The sequence below is a fragment of the Manacus candei genome, unplaced genomic scaffold, assembly GCF_025592945.1.
Source record: "Manacus candei isolate 608988 ecotype Guabito, Panama unplaced genomic scaffold, ASM2559294v1 h1tg000097l, whole genome shotgun sequence".
NCBI lineage: Eukaryota > Metazoa > Chordata > Aves > Passeriformes > Pipridae > Manacus > Manacus candei.
Genome location: NW_026138145.1, coordinates 2047197 through 2062781, shown reverse-complemented (window position 1 = coordinate 2062781; position 15585 = coordinate 2047197). Strand labels below are relative to the sequence as shown.

The 15585-nt window shown below is 44.0% G+C and overlaps 1 protein-coding gene across 1 annotated transcript; it reads left to right on the top strand.

The window, feature by feature from the left end:
- Window positions 1-3603: 3603 nt before the first annotated feature.
- Window positions 3604-15285, top strand: LOC127461230 (potassium channel subfamily K member 16-like). Its single transcript, XM_051768857.1, has 5 exons — window positions 3604-4274; window positions 6193-6313; window positions 9668-9834; window positions 11390-11558; window positions 14356-15285. The coding sequence occupies exons 1-5, from the start codon at window positions 3915-3917 to the stop codon at window positions 14670-14672; spliced, it is 1134 nt and encodes a 377-aa protein (XP_051624817.1). The 5' UTR covers window positions 3604-3914; the 3' UTR covers window positions 14673-15285.
- Window positions 15286-15585: the final 300 nt, after the last annotated feature.

The window sequence follows — 15585 nt, the reverse complement described above, 5'->3', positions numbered from 1 at the left end:
GGTAAATAGTGCATGTGGAATTATTGGAATTGATATAACTTTTCCAATTTTTTAATGGTTGTTAATTAGTTGTTAATAAGTAGTGTGTGTGGCCTTAAAATTTAGCTGGCATTCAGCAGAATTTAACATAAACTGACATTGTGAGAAAATTGGGAAAATTACTGAAACTTTAGCTTTTGATAAACTAACCTTGATAGGCTTTAATGAGCAAAGCCTGGGAAGAGAGAGATGTATTGTTGAAATTGGATACAAGGAGTGCAGAATTTATGGACCACATGGACATTCTGCAGAAACCAGAAGATAAAGGAGAGGTTAACAAAAACTCAGTATATATGTTGGAAAATCCCTACCGAGGGAAAAAGATACTAAAAATATGAACCTAATTACTATGAACAGTGAGAAATTAATAACCAATAGAGGATAGAAGACTAATTAATGAAAAGGAATTGTATAGTTTAGAACCAATGAACATTATTTCTTTGTTTGCTAAAAGTGTATATATAGGTGAAAAAGCGTTGCATCAGTGTCTGTGTGGAGGTTGGGATTCTGTCAGTCACACACACCCCCCAGCACTGTGAATAAAGTAATGTCTGGCTTTCTAAGACTAAAAATGCAGTGTTAGAGGATTTTATTATCCTTCCCTTGTCCATTAACTGTGCCATGGATCTCTCCTAGCTCAGGAACAAAAAATATTGATTAACTGCCTTACTAGCCACACGGCATCCGTGATTGCCAAGGCCACCCAGCCCCCAAAGCTTCCCTTCCACCCTCCATGGCCCAGGATTCACCTCCAGCTCACACCAGAGCTATCAGTCCCTGTTCCAGCAGCACTGCAGGTTGTCCATTTCCACCTTCCCCCAGCCTTTCCCAGCCCAGCCATGGCCCCAATGAGCCAAGCCCACCAGCAGAACAACAGCCCTGCCTGGCTCGCTCCCTAAGCCCTGCCTGGCCATCCCTGCACGTGACTCTGAGCTACAAGATGACTTCCCAGCCTGAACTCATCCTGTCTCATCACCATGAACATGACCCATGATCACCTTGCAGGGGTGATTGAACCTGCAGAGGGTGTCCAGGCCTGCCCTGCTCCGTGGATGGGGACAGTGGGACAGACAGACTGTGGTGTCAGCGCACTCAGCTCCCAGCTCCCGGGCCTGAGGGAGCTGCCAGCCCTCACTGCACCTGGGCACAAAGGTTTGCAGGGCCATGACAGCCACATCCTGCTGCCATGGCAGTCCTTGCCGGGAAACTACACCCCAACCCACCACAGCATCAGGCAGCCCAAAAGGCCCTGTTGTTGCTGTAACTACAAGCTACAGGACAGGTGGCAGTGAGGCAGTCCCAAGGGAACTGGGCCAGCAGAAGTCCTCCTGTCAATTTATGGGTTGTGGAGAAGTGTTCCAATTGGTAGCTCTATTTGTTGGTTTCCCACAACTAAAAGTCACAGTGATTAGGCCTTACATCCACTTCTTCAGCTCTTTCTTGAGAAACAAGTGCCATTGAATAGGCCTGTCGGCCCACATGGCCCGAGGTATTGGGGAACAAGAGATAAAAACTGCTCCCACCAGTGATTTGTTTTGATTAACTAGTAGGGTTGTACTAACTTCCCTGGCAGTGTTCAAGGCCTGGTTGGATGGGGCCCTGAGCATGGACCCACCTGATGTAGTCGGTGGCCCCCCTGCCCAGAGCGCAGGGGGTTTGGAACTAGATGATCTTTAAGGTCCCTTCCAACCCAAACTATTCTATGACTTTTATGATTTCTTTGATAACTTGCATCTAGGAGGGATGTATTCATGATCTCACAGTGCAAAAAGATAATGGTGGCTGGTTCACCAGATACACTCTCCCCATTTACCTTCCCAGCTCTCTAAACAAGTTATCACTCTGCTTATGAAGCAGGTGTGAGGTGCCAGCATCAGCCCTCAGATGAGGATGTACCTACAGCAGCTCCCAGCACTTGGAAAGTGCTTAGTTTCCATAACTGGGGTGAATGGTGTCAGGTTAACCCAGTATCCAGACCCCTGGGGTGGGATGGATGATGGTAAACTGTCTCAGTCCAGTGACATTCAATAACTATAAGTGGCACAGCTCTTGCAGCCTCCACCAAGAGCACGTTTTGTAGTTTTTAATCTAGGCAAAGTAAGGAGAAGAGCAGTCACCACTAACGGAAATTATTCTTCCTTTTATGAGGAATGGCTTCAGGTGAAGAATTCCACTGAGTGAACATGAGTTCCCTCTTCTTTGTCTTCTCCAAAGCAACAGTAATGAACTGTGCTTTCCCTCCCTCTTTCCCTCCCTCTTTCCCTGTGCAAGTGTCAACCCAAGTATGAACAAGATGCTGTGTAATGGGACACACCTCTCACATCAGAACAATCTGTAGTGGTTTTTGCAGATTCGCAGGCAGTTTATTGAACACTCTTCATACGAAGACACAGACTGGAATAAGGTGATCTGTATTGCCTGTTCTAGAGGTACAGAAAAACAAAGGCCACCAATCTTCCTGGCAGTCAAGGGGTCCTGAAGATGCATGCACAAATAGCAAACCTGCTATCTTGGAGATGGGACTAGAGGGAAATCCAGCTTAGTATACAGTTCAGAGGAGAGAGCATGAAAAAGGTGAGGTTTCTTGGCACTTACCCACCTGATCGAACCACTACAACTGCAATCAATATCAAATTCTCACAATCTTCCATGACTTTCATGGCTTTTTCATCCATTTTCCCTTCAGATGAACTGAGGAAATAACCCACTTGTATTATATTCACGTCTGTTGTGCAGATGAAGAAATGGTGCATTTGTATATGTGAAGGGAGTTCTCTTATCTCACAGGGCTGGGAGTCTGAGAGACACAAAATGGTGAACCATCGGTACCTTTATTTTTATAGAAATAATTTAAATCTGAGCAAGATGCACACCTTTGTCATAACTTCAAAAGAAGTGAAAGGAAAAACGACACATCCTGTTTCTACAAACCCTTTTCCAGTAACTCTAAGGAAAGTCTTTAAAGGTTTAAGGGTTTGGAAAGATACTTACCTTCATTCATAGTCTTCCTGTTTTCCTCTGAGGTCAAACAGATTTATGTGTGAAAGGACGACCTGCACTTGACAGAGTGAAGCTATGTGCTGCTTCTTGGTTACACCAGTTCTGCAAAACTAATCCTAGAGCCTCTGCCTTTTCTGGTATTTTTGAACTCAATAAAAACACAAAGACTTGAAGAGAAGATTATATGGAACATTTTAAATGCTTCTTCAAAGGGTGATTTGCTACAGTGTTTTCTCATTATTAAAGTAGAGCATCTGCTGAAATAACAGAAATTGTGCACAAAGCAAATGAAAATTCTGGAAAATCTAAAGTCAAGAAAGTTAATCTGAGGGTTAACAATGTCCATGGTGCAACCAAGCTCAGATCTGTCTGCTATCTGTTCCCAAGTCAATATCTTCATTCAAGGACTTCCCTCTGCCACCCTACAAATTCTTCTCAATGGCACCCAAGTTCTGATGGGAACAAGCTCTGACACTTAGAAGTGGACAAGTAAGTCCAAGTAAGTCTTGGACTTACTTGAAGCTGCCCTTGAACACAGGGCAAGAAGTGGCTTCTGGGATCATCGAGGCTTGCCCTGGAGTCCAGTTCCTGGACTCAGCAGGAGACACAGGAGTGTAAATCATGTTTTTCCAAGCAAACTCCCCTGTGGACCATTTACAGACTATCCTCACCTGTCCCCAGAGCCTCTTGAGCAGCAGATGGCCACCCGCCAGCTCCTCGCATCCTGACCCACTTTTCCTGAGAAATCAGCAAGGGAGAGTTTCACAGACAAGAGGAAATCCCTAAACAGCATGCAGCCCAGAGAGTGGAAAGTTTTTTCTTGGGTTCGTTGTGTTTTGTTTTGTTGTTTTTTTTTTTACCCAACTTCCCAATGAATGTATTTGGCAGTTCGCTGTCCTTGTCAGCACAGGATCCCAGCGGAAGCCAGAGCTGGGAGGGCTCTTCCTGCCCGGGGGGGGGGAGGCCTTCCCAGGAGTGCAAGGGATTTACTAATCGCCACCTTTCACTCCCTCATCCCTCTCTGTGTCCCACTGAAGGCCATGTGCAGAGGCAAGCTGCAGACAGGTCTGCTGGTGGCTGGCTACTTTGTGTACCTGCTGGTGGGTGCCGCGGTGTTCCAGGCACTGGAGAGGACTGCGGAGAAGCAGGAGAAAATGGCAGCCGCCCAGATGAAGGAGGCTTTTCTGCAGAGCTTCAGGCAGCTCACGGTGGTGGAGATGGAGCAGTTCATGAAGGTAAGTGGAGCCCTGTGGAAGTCCTTTCTCCCTGCTCTTTCCTCATTAGGTGTTGTTTCCTACTTAGCCTTGCTACACAGGTTGACTTTCACTGCTCTCCTGATGCGGTCACTTGGATGCTTTTAGCAAACCCCTCTCCCGTCTGAGAGGGTCACTCTGAAGGTAAATACAGCTTGTGTAGCTGGACAAAACCTTGTGTGTGGTAGCTATTAATAGTCCCCATCCTGCAATGTCCTTTTTTTTTGGTGGGGGGGTTCTTGCCTCCTGTTGATTCAGCTCTCAGTGTGGCTGTGCTCATACACAATGGGTGGAATGGCAGGAAAAATAAGGCTGTCTGAAATGAATGGCTGTGGCTTCCACTTACAACAGTGTCACTGGTAGCACCAAGGAACAATAAGGCAAGGTCTGAATGGGGGGAAAAAAAAGAAGCCCAAATTACTACCAGGAGAGTGGCATGGTCAGGGCTTACCTTCTGAAGATGGTGTAGAAGTGAAACAGGTAGTCTGGTCAGAGGGAAAGTGTTTCTGATCACAGCACAGGGAGCTGAGAAGTACGGTTGTCTCTCCATCATCAGTATTTCCTAGCTCTATCTGCTGCAAGATAGAGAAAATGAGGAGTGAAAGCCCTGCGTGGAAGCATTTCCACATGGGAAAGGAATGGAGCTCTTAATGGGCTTGTTTGCAAAATAGTGAAAGGTGGGGAAGAAATGGTATTTCTAATAACACAACCAGCAATTCAGCCCCCTTTTCACCTACACATGCACTCTCTTCACCTTGATTGGTTTTTATGGGTAGGGGAGTAAAAAAAAAGATGAGCTTTTCAAGACAAAGAAATCTTTGTGCAAGGGCTATGGAATGATTTTTGTTAGCCCTGATTTTCTGTAACACCAGCAAAACGGATAGTGAGGGAGGAAGCAGGGAGGAAGACTTTGCTGGTGCAATTTATTCCAGCTTGTGTCTTGCCTCTGGCAGGGCTCTGTCTTGGATTTTATCTCAATTGATTCTGTACAAACCAGCCTGCCTTCCAGATGTCCAGTCCGATCTTCTCTGTTTGCTAAAGGCAATTTTAATTATTTTAATTATTATTATTTTTTTAACTTAAATAAATTAACAGCACTTAGAATTAAAACAAAGGGAAAGAAGAGTCTGAAAATGCTTAAAGTGATAGATGACAGGGCTTGAGAGGCTTGGATAGTCAAGCCCCTTATGGCAGGGCAGTCTCAACTCACTCCATCTCTGACAGATGTTCCTCTAACCTCATCTCAAAGGCCACTTTGTAAATATGTGCATGTGTGTTCATGCATGCAGTTTGGAGAAAAGTGTATATGTCCAGCTTTGCAAATCAGTGGACTTTCTTTGAAGGTAATTCTGTGACACTAACCAGAATACAGCCCTAAAATTAAATTCTGGGTGTATGTCATGTGTGCCCTGCCACAACTCCCCGATGCATCCCTGGCACAGATCAGAGTCACTGCTCAGTGTGCCTGTGCACAGGTGGGTGATCAGATCCTGGATCCACCAGTGCCACCTCAAGGGTGAATCCAAATCTAGCAACCAGCCATCCCATCCCTTAGTCTAGCTCTACCACATCCTAGCCATCTATAGGATCATTTTTTCCCAAAGTACTCAGACTAAAAGAATCAAGGTCCTTGATCCCACTGAAAGAAAAAGCACTAAAAGTTCTCGTAACACCCACTAAGGCAGTCAGCATAAACGGGGCAGAAGATGAACACTGAAAACCACCAACTAACTGCTACCCAACCTTGGAGGTGAAGGTGTGAGTAGTGTAGAGGATCACCACAGTCAGGTGAGTGGTACTCACAGGAAAGGAGCAGTAGTTGGATATACCTGCAGTATTGTTGCATCATGCACTTCAGAAAAGCAGTCATGATGATACCAAACTTTGCCTTCTCTCCCAGAACCTGACCGAAGCCATTCAAAATGGAGTATACCCTGTTGGAAATGAATCACGGTTTGAAGAGAGCAACTGGGATTTCAGTAACTCCTTCTTCTTTGCAGGCACAGTTGTCTCCACAATAGGTAGGTCTAATGCTTTTCATTTGTGTGTGCTTCATGAGTGAATGATGCTTATTACCTCTGGTTATTAGGACATGAATGGATAATACTTTCCAGGATAAAAACTCCAGCCCTTCATTGACACTGACAGTAAGCAACCATGGACTTAGTCCTTATCATGGCACAGCTCTTCGTGCATTATTTTGGCTTGTCCAATAGCAGTAGCCTTTCATATTATTTCCCACTTGTTTCTTCTTTTCAAGCCATCTGTTAAAATGTTTGCTCTGCTGACAGTTGTGTGTGGGAGATCACTTTCCTGGTCTTTACTCCAGGGTCAAATAGGCTTTAAATCTGAGAGTGCTGTAAAGGATAAAAGAACGGTAGGAAGTAAGTGAACCCTGCTGGGGCATGGGCACTGTCTCAATAACCTGTCTTGAGCTGTTAATTCACATATTGAATTAGTAATATGCCAGAAGGAAAAAAATGGTAAGAGTGAAAGGCAAATACTGAGACCTTTATGCTGCTGCTTCAAGCTGTTCTGACCTTTTCAGGGCCTGCCCGCTCCTACCTGCTTCTCCCTTTCTCTCACATGTGCATCCCAAAAAGTGCAGGCCTGCCAAGCTTAAGCACAAAATCCATACTGTTGGCACCTGCTTCACACTCTCATGAAGTGGAAGTCAAATCTATGTTTTTGCAGAGTGAAGCTGAGGCCTCCCTCCCACTACACCCTAAGCACAGCTGCTCCACTGATCCATGGGTGTTACATATTACAAAGGCCCAAATGTCGTCCCAGCATCAGGGCAGGTGTTTAGGTGTTGCATGAACCCATGTGGAGATCTCCTGCTGCAGAGGAAAGGCAGGAAAGTCCTCGGCTCTGTGCAAGTGCTGCAAAGCAAGAACTAAAACATCTCTCAATTAGAAACAATGTTTTCAGCACAAATCCAAAGAAGAAAATTAAGTACCCCAGCCCAAATAAGCACACCCACCCCTCATTTCGTGTACCATTTACATCATGCCCAAGTCTCACACTATCCAACACATTTTCAATACTCACCACCATTCTTCCCATCCTTTGATATAATACACAGATATCATTCCCTTAGTCTATGGATTACCCCTGTGAAATGTCTGTAAAATGTCCATAAAGGTCCAGAGATGTCCACAAAATGCCCAGTGAGTTCATTTAGGCCATGACTTTGGGCTCAATCTGTTGTGGTGGTCACTCAGGACAGGAGAGGAGCAGTGTGAAGAGGAGTTACTGATCACCAAAGGCAGCTCAGGTTGGGTCACTGCTGCACTTGCACTGCTTCTTGCAAGCCTTCTCCACTGGTTCTGGTGGCTCCTGCTGTAGTAACTCCCATAACATGCAACTCAGGTCCCAGGTTACAACAATATATTTCCTTTACAATCTCCACCCTGGTCCCTTTGAACCAAGTCATATGGTTTAACATTGCAATGAACTCTTCCAGAGTTTTGCCTCTGCTCCAGCTTGGATTTATCCACAGACTGTGGTCCCTTAGGGTTGTTTGTACCTGCTCCAAGCGGAGCCTTATTGGTGAGCCACAGTCTCTCCAGAGCTGTACCTGCTGCAGCATAGATTTATCCACAGCCATAGTCACTTCGAGGTGCACCTGCTCCACCATGGCCTTATCCATGGGCCTCAACACTTTCAGAGCTGTACCAGCTCCAGCGTGGCCTTACCCACAACCACGGTCCCTTCAGATGTGAACCTGCTCCAACATAACCTTACACGTGGCTACAGTCCCTCCAGGGGTGTGCCTGTTCTGTCATGGGTTTATCCATGGACACATGCTTTGAGCTGCTCCAGCGTGGACTTATCCACAGCTACGGATGATCCAGTGTACCTGCTGCAGTGTGGACTCATTCTTGGGCCACAGTCCCTTCAGAGGTGTACCTGCTGTGGCACAGACATAACCACAGGCCTTTTAAGATGGACCTGCTCTGTCACAGGCTTATCCAGAGCCACAGATGTTTCAGGGTGCCCTGCTCCCACCTGGACCCATCCACACTCCCTTTGTCTGTGAACTCAGGTTCACTGGAGTTCCAGCCTGCCCATGAGTGGCACAGGAAAAGCCATCACTCTGAACGTGTCCCACTTCCTTCTTCTTCCCCCAGCTTTATATGCTGAGCATTACACCAGATGGTCTGGAATGTCCCTTAGGTGAGGTGGGGTCACCTGCCCCGGCCGCGTCCCCTCCCAGCTCCTTGTTTACTTCCAGCCTCCTCGTTGGTGGGGTGGGGTGAAGAGCAGAAAAGACCTTGACTCTGTGCAAGCCCTGCTCAGCAATGACCAAAACATCCCTTAATTAGCAACACTGTTTCTGGCACAAATCCAAAGCACAGCCCCATACCAGCCGATGGGAAGAAAATTAACTCTATCCCAGCCAAAACCAGTGCCTGTTTCTCTGCACCTCCGCCACAAAGGTCTGTTGTGAAGGCATGTCAGGTACTTCTCTTCACCAGCTTTTTTTTCCGTGAAAATGGAATATTTCTGCAACAGGAGCACAACACAACTCATGCATTTGGGATCTTGTAGACAAAAAAATCACTCAGTTGTTTTATTTGTCTTTTCCCCCCAAAGAAAACATTGCATTTTCCAAGTAATGCATGCCTTGAGATGAACTGTGCTTGGGAAATGCCTTTTCCCAGGGTCATTGGTAGAGTAAGGACAAACACAAAGGGCAGTACTCTTGCACTCAGGGTTGTACCTCATGGTGTCTAAGAGTCTCCAGATCATTAAAAGATATGTTTGGAGTTGTTCCACTACTGAGATAAATCCTCTTTTAGTAGGACTTTAAGACAAATATCTCTGTGGCTTGAATACATCAGCCACCAGTGGGATCTGGACTAATTAGCACCATCTATTCCAAATGCACACTGTGCTCCTTGGGACTGGAGCCAGTATCTGGACACACCAGCTTACTGGGATTTAGCCAGAGAGGTCACTAACACACAGGCAGATCAACAAGAAGCTAGAAATGGCTGCATGTGATTCTAACAGCCTGGGACTCCAGCCTTGATGTCTTCCAGATCCTCAGACTTCTGTTTTCTGTCTTTCCATGTATTTGTTGCAGGACAGAGCACATTACCCATAACTGCTTCTAGATTGAACTTTTGTTCCCACTAAGTCTGTGTCGGGAGCACACAGTGCTCTCTGCATCACCCCAAACATGCAGGGTGAATCACTTCATCTGCTTACTGCCTTTTTCAGAGAAGAAAAGAATTCACATGTCCTGAGAAGTGCTAACCACATCTTTTGGGGTCACAGGCAGGCTGGATTGGGGGTAGGGTTGAATGTGACTGTGGACTGCTCCAGTACTTTGGAATATCTTCTCTAACCAATCTTTTTTTTCATAGGCTATGGCACGTTACATCCTAGAACTGTTGGGGGACAGATCTTCTGTGTGTTTTTTGCTCTCTTTGGAATCCCTCTCAACATTGTTTTTCTGCACCGTGTTGGTAAGATGCTCTCACTGCTGTGTAAAAAGCTGGGGAAATTCCTGTACGAGAAAGGAATGAGAAAGGTAATTGTTTCTACTTACTCAGGCACAGTTATATACTCAACTCTAGTTTTTCTTTTTCTCAAGTTTTATGCTGCCCTATCCTCTAATTTATCTGTTCTCATGCTATGTTAGACGTGCTAGGAGAGGGAGAGACAAATTCTTCACTCACGGAGCTAAGCAGACATGGCAACTGTAGAGATATTCAGAGAAAGGGATGCATTTTATCTTCCCATCTAAATGCAGACATCCAGCCCCCTTCAGCAATCAGTGGAGAGAGTGGGCATCCCATCCCACTTCTCCAGACACTTACCTCGGGACCTAACACTCTAGGGAAGTACATGCCTCCCTTTATAACCAGTAAAGATGATTAAACATCTCATCGTGAGGCAGCAAAAAGCAGGTGAGCTGTGAAAAGCTGTTAAAAGTAGGTGAGCTGCAGAGATTTTAATGAATATTGACTCAATGAATAGCGTGTCACTGCTCCTAACTCGTTACACAGTCCTTTACTCCCTCTCCACCCTTGACTTTGGCAATAAGGAAGCATCAGACCAAAGTTGTTCATCTGAGCCCAGCTGCTGAAAGGTGAGGAGACACCTGTAAAGGGCTAGAGACAGGATGTGTCTTGTCTGGTGTATGTCCCAAGTTATTTGCAGCTCCTCCCTTTCTCTCACCACTGCTGAGGAAGTGAGAATAGCTTTTCTGTGTCTCCTACTGTTCTCTTTCAGGATAAGGTATGAATGCTACAGATAACCCTGTTCAGATTGCTGAATTTCTTGCCATATCTGACAAACTTAAATAGAAATTAGGGCTTGCTCAGATGCAGACACAAGCAAGTGCACAATGCATGAGGACGTGGAAAATTATCCAACAGTTGCCATTGATTTTCAGGCAATCTGGACTAATAAAAATCTATACATGAAATATATGCATGTCTGGCTGATAAATCTTTACATATAACAAGTCTTTTTCTCCAGTCAAGGCTTCTTCATGACTGCTGGGAAGTAGAATGGTTCAAAAGTCACTGTCCAGGCACTTCTTTATCAGGACCTCATTAGTTAAAGGTTTTCTTGTAGTAAGATATTCACTGGGTAGGAGAAAAGTTGTGGCACTGATGCAATGAGAAATAAAGTCAATAATCGAGACTCTTGAAGATAATACTGTCAGAAATGGTGCAAATATTTTTTGTAAAAAAGTCCGTTTTCCCAGGCAAATTTAAATGTCTTTAGGTGGTAACCCTGAATACCTAAAAATTAAAAATGGTGTAGTCTAGTGATAAGTGGAAATAGTCTGACTCCAGAAAAATTCATTGGATAGGAATTCCTCCTATACTCGTGGTCATTGATACAATCACATAAAAGACTACATCTTCCAGGGCTACTGTGGACATGAAACACCCATAACACATGGCTTGCCCGTGCTCCCAAGCAAGGCTGGGGTGCTTCCAGAGGAAAAGCACTCAGTAGAAATCCTTCCGTCCCTGTGGTCCTAGATAGCCACCCACTTTGAACAGCCACCACTATATATGGCCTACTAGCGTGTCAAATCATGATTATAATTGAACTGGTTTATTTTTCAGAAGAAGATCAAATTTCTGACCCTTTTGTTCTTCCTGGCAACGGGGATCCTAGTTTTTCTGTGCTTGCCATCAGTCTTCTTCCAGATAACAGAGGGCTGGTCCTACAGCGAAGGAATTTACTTTGCATTTATCACCCTCAGCACCATTGGCTTTGGAGATTATGTAGTAGGTAAGGTTGACTGCAGAGAGGAGACACATCAAAACAGCAGGTTTATGACTGTAATTCCCATGGGTTGACTGCACAGGCCACCAGTGTGCTGTAGAGACAAATCTGTCAACAGGAGTCTTTGGCTAGTCTCTGCCTTATACAGTTCTGGGGGAAATACTCTTTTCTCAGGGATTTTATGTGCTGACAAATATAATGAAATGAGGTGCTTTGGGATACAAAGAAGACAAATATTTTGGTGAGGAAAAGAGAAGTGTAAGGGGAGAATTCAATGAGTTTGGCAATTTGTACACACCAAAAGGGAACAGTTAGAGACAGTCATACAAAACAAGGCACATATCACTGCTTTAGCTATCTAAGACTTATGTTTCAAAGTGTAGAGTAAAGAAATAAGTGATCATGTTTCAGAATACATGATTTTACACAACAGACAGAGAGGTGGAAATCCCAGTCATGGGAAAGCGAAGAAATCTACTCACTCTTTGAGAAGTTGGCCTAAAGATATGTATCACTGCAAAAGTGGCCTTCTTTGATCTCCTGAGCATCTCTGAAGGTTCTCTGTCTTCACAAACCAGAGCTTAGGGCTTCCCCTGAAGGAAAACTGTTTAAGATACATTCAAGCATTCCAGAATGCTTCTCAAAACGCTTCCGTGGATCTGCTGACCAAAATACACTCTCCGAGGAATTTCCAGAGGAAGTCCAAAATGTTCACCAGGAGCCAAATCAGTGTCCACAGAAGAAGCAAGCAAACACCTGGACTCCGTGGAGAATCAAAGATTTCTCTACAATCACCTGTCCTGCCAGCATCTTGCCAGCCTGAACTTCTTCTCAGTGGGGATGTGCAAAGGAAGCTGTGTAGCTAATGCTGTGCTGTCCCTACCAAGAATCTGGAAGCCTCATGTTCCTTTCTGAGGGACAGAAATCCACCACAACCTCTACAGCACTTTCCTCCTCTGCAGCCATATTACTTTACAAATGCAATTAATTGTATTTTAATTTTTTAAATTGTTATTTAAAAATAACAATTAGATAGGCCTCCTGGCTTTATGATTTCACCTTCATTAGGATGACTTAACTGGAGCTGAAATATTTTTCCCTGCCAGTATTTATCTTAATTTGCCTTAACAACAGTAATAAAATAGTGATAGGTTTAATGCTTCACATCTTCACAGTGAGGCAAGCAGAATCAGTGACTGCTCTGAGTGTCAGGCATTGCTTACAGATGACAAGTGGTTTTGTGCTGGCCAAGCGGAACAGAACAGGTTTGAGTTTCTTTGCATTTTAGTAATTCAAAACTGTTTTGTAGCTAAGCCTGTTTTGGGTAGGGAGACACACTAGGAAGGTGGCAGATCCTGGATTTAACTGTTTGGAATATATGTGCATATAGGTGATACCTCTAGGGTGAAACTCCCTGCGAGCTGTTAACCAAATATGTGCCCTGCTCAAGTCCAGTTTTGAGTTAACATTATAAAGATATTGCCAGTTGCTTTGCTAACCCCACATCTTGAACTTCGGATAAGAGCACAAGGAGATGCTTTGTGCCAAGGCTGAGAATGTCTCTGCCAACTCAACTCCAGCAGGAGGAAAAGAAACAGCTGTTGGATATCTATCCATGAGGACAGACCTGCCCAGTCCTACCCCATTTCCAGAGCTCCTGCATGACGAAGAACAAAAATCTTGCACATTAACCTGTGCAGTTCAGAGCACTGCAGGATTTGACAGGAGTTGCCAGCATCCTGACTCCTTCCATGCAGGTTCTCAAAGGGAAGTGATCCACCAGGTTTGTGGTGATCTCCCTGTCCATGGACATGACTGTGTTATCAACTATGTGGAGTCCCCCCTGGCAGTGACTTGGAGCACTCAATAAGCAATATCACCAAGTTTTCCTGCAGATGCCAGTGCCACATCACCTGTATCATGGTGATAATGTTGTGTGGGACCAAGTTCAGTAGGAGCAAATGCTTTGTTGTGTGTTGGGGGTAGATTGCTGACATATGAAAGATCAGACTAAATGACCCACACAGAACAGCGAGTGTGAGATACTGGCTGATGCTAAGAGGGTTGGACTGCATGAAATGAGCTTTGGTTCACTGGTTTCCAGTGCAGAAAGTTGTGTTCTTGGCATGTGTCAATGAATTCTCATCAGTCACCTAGTTTTTTTAATGGAGGAAGCTCCTGAAACCATTGAAAAGTAAGGTAGGAATTGCAAGTACTCTCTTTGTATGAACACAGGTACCTATAATTTAAAGGAAATATTTACTAGGTTGTAATCACACTCTGCTAGAAATACAGAGAATTACAATAACCCAGGTAGTAATAGTTGTGTGATTATAGCAGCCCAATGTGCTCTGCTTTTTATGCTTTGGGAGTTTGGGAATATTTCCAAGATAATAAGTACAATTTAACACTACTTCCCACATAATTGCATTTACCTGTAAATGCAGCAGTTGAACCAGGAGTGATATGCTATAAGGGGAAAAAAATATCCTGCTCTCATGCTAATTCACCTCAGTCACAGAATCATAGAACCATGGAATGATTCACTTCAATCCCAGTGTGTCTTTTGACAGGCCAGCATATTTGTGCTAGCATATATCAGTTTGCTGCAACAATAAACACAATAAACCATTGCTCAGCCTTAATCAAATGCTGGAGAGGTGAGAGTCTCCATTACAATGAAAAAGTCACCCTGAAGTTCTCAGTGTAAAATATACTGATGAATTCATTAAACTGTTCCACTTTACTTTGGCAAGGCAATTTTAACTTGTTAATTTTCTTCTTTCTCTCCCTTTATCTTCAGGCAAACAGTCTGGCAGGAATTACTTTTCCTACTATCGAGTGCTGGTGGCCATTTGGATTCTTTTCGGCCTTGCCTGGATTGCTCTGCTGTTTAATTTATTGACAACGGTACTAGAAGATACTGAAAAAATAATTGTCAAGGATCTCCAGCAAATTGGAAAGGTGAGTAAGGACAATGGAGCAAGCCAACAAAGAAGATGCTGGCCTGTTCAGTTTATTCCAGAAGAAGAACTACCATCACCAGGTGCTGGAGGGGATGCACAAAAAATGGAGTCATTAACAGCAGATTCTGAACACACAAAAAATGAAAAAAAATAGTTCTCTAACAGAAAAACTATTGCCATAACATATAAGAGTTGAATTCTTCATCGGAGAGTTGATAGTTAGTTATTCTAAAGAAAATCCCGTGGAAATAAAATTTTTCCTACCTTTTGCTGAGATATGACCTTTTAGAACTCAAGACTCAAAGTTGCACAAAGCCTGAATATTAATGGTAAGAAATTTGCTCCTCAATTTGCAGCTGGGTTGTGGTAACAACCTGAGAAGTGCACTTGCTTTGCAATGTGTTTTTAAGGTGCTTTCACAAAAATGCAGAGGAGGGGCACGGTGGAGCTTGTTGGCTCTGTTTGGATTTTGCTGCTTGCAAAAAATCATATCTCTTCCAGGAACTGACATGCACAAGCTTTTCTGAGGCATTGCATAGCACTTTTGGAAGAAGAAATAAGGATATATATGAGAAATAAATAACTGAATAGATGCCTGATTTGAGCCATCATGTTGGATAAAGTGTTGTGGTCTGAAAGATGTGTTTAAATGGCAAGACCTGGGCTCAGTTCAGAGACATCAGAAGCATCTAATGGACAGGGTTATGGAAAGGTTAACATGTTAGAAATGATTCATTCTACCTCTTCCTGTTTTATACTAAGTTGAATAAAGGCAATTTTACCTTTTATCCCTGTGGCTCTGAAAACCCTTTCTGACAGTGTTTATGAAGAGCACATAAATCCATGTCTTGAATTCAAATGTTATAATAATTTTATTCTATAAGCTTTTTAGAAGAACAGAGACTGGTTTGAAAGGAGGAGTCCTCACTGCATCAGAGCCTTTCTCCTATGTTTGTATTGCATAGGAACCATGAAGTCATTCTGAAGGGCTGTAGCTTTCCAAGTGTGAGTGGTGTCTAAACCTTCAACTAGGTAATAAAAAAAGGATGCTGGACCTGGGCATGGTT

Coding starts and splice junctions, on each gene's coding strand:
- LOC127461230 (XM_051768857.1), top strand. CDS start 3,915: ATGTATTTGGCAGTTCGCTGTCCTTGTCAGCACAGGATCCCAGCGGAA. Junction 4,275..6,192: donor AGATGGAGCAGTTCATGAAG/GTAAGTGGAGCC, acceptor CTTCTCTCCCAG/AACCTGACCGAAGCCATTCA. Junction 9,835..11,389: donor ACGAGAAAGGAATGAGAAAG/GTAATTGTTTCT, acceptor TTTATTTTTCAG/AAGAAGATCAAATTTCTGAC.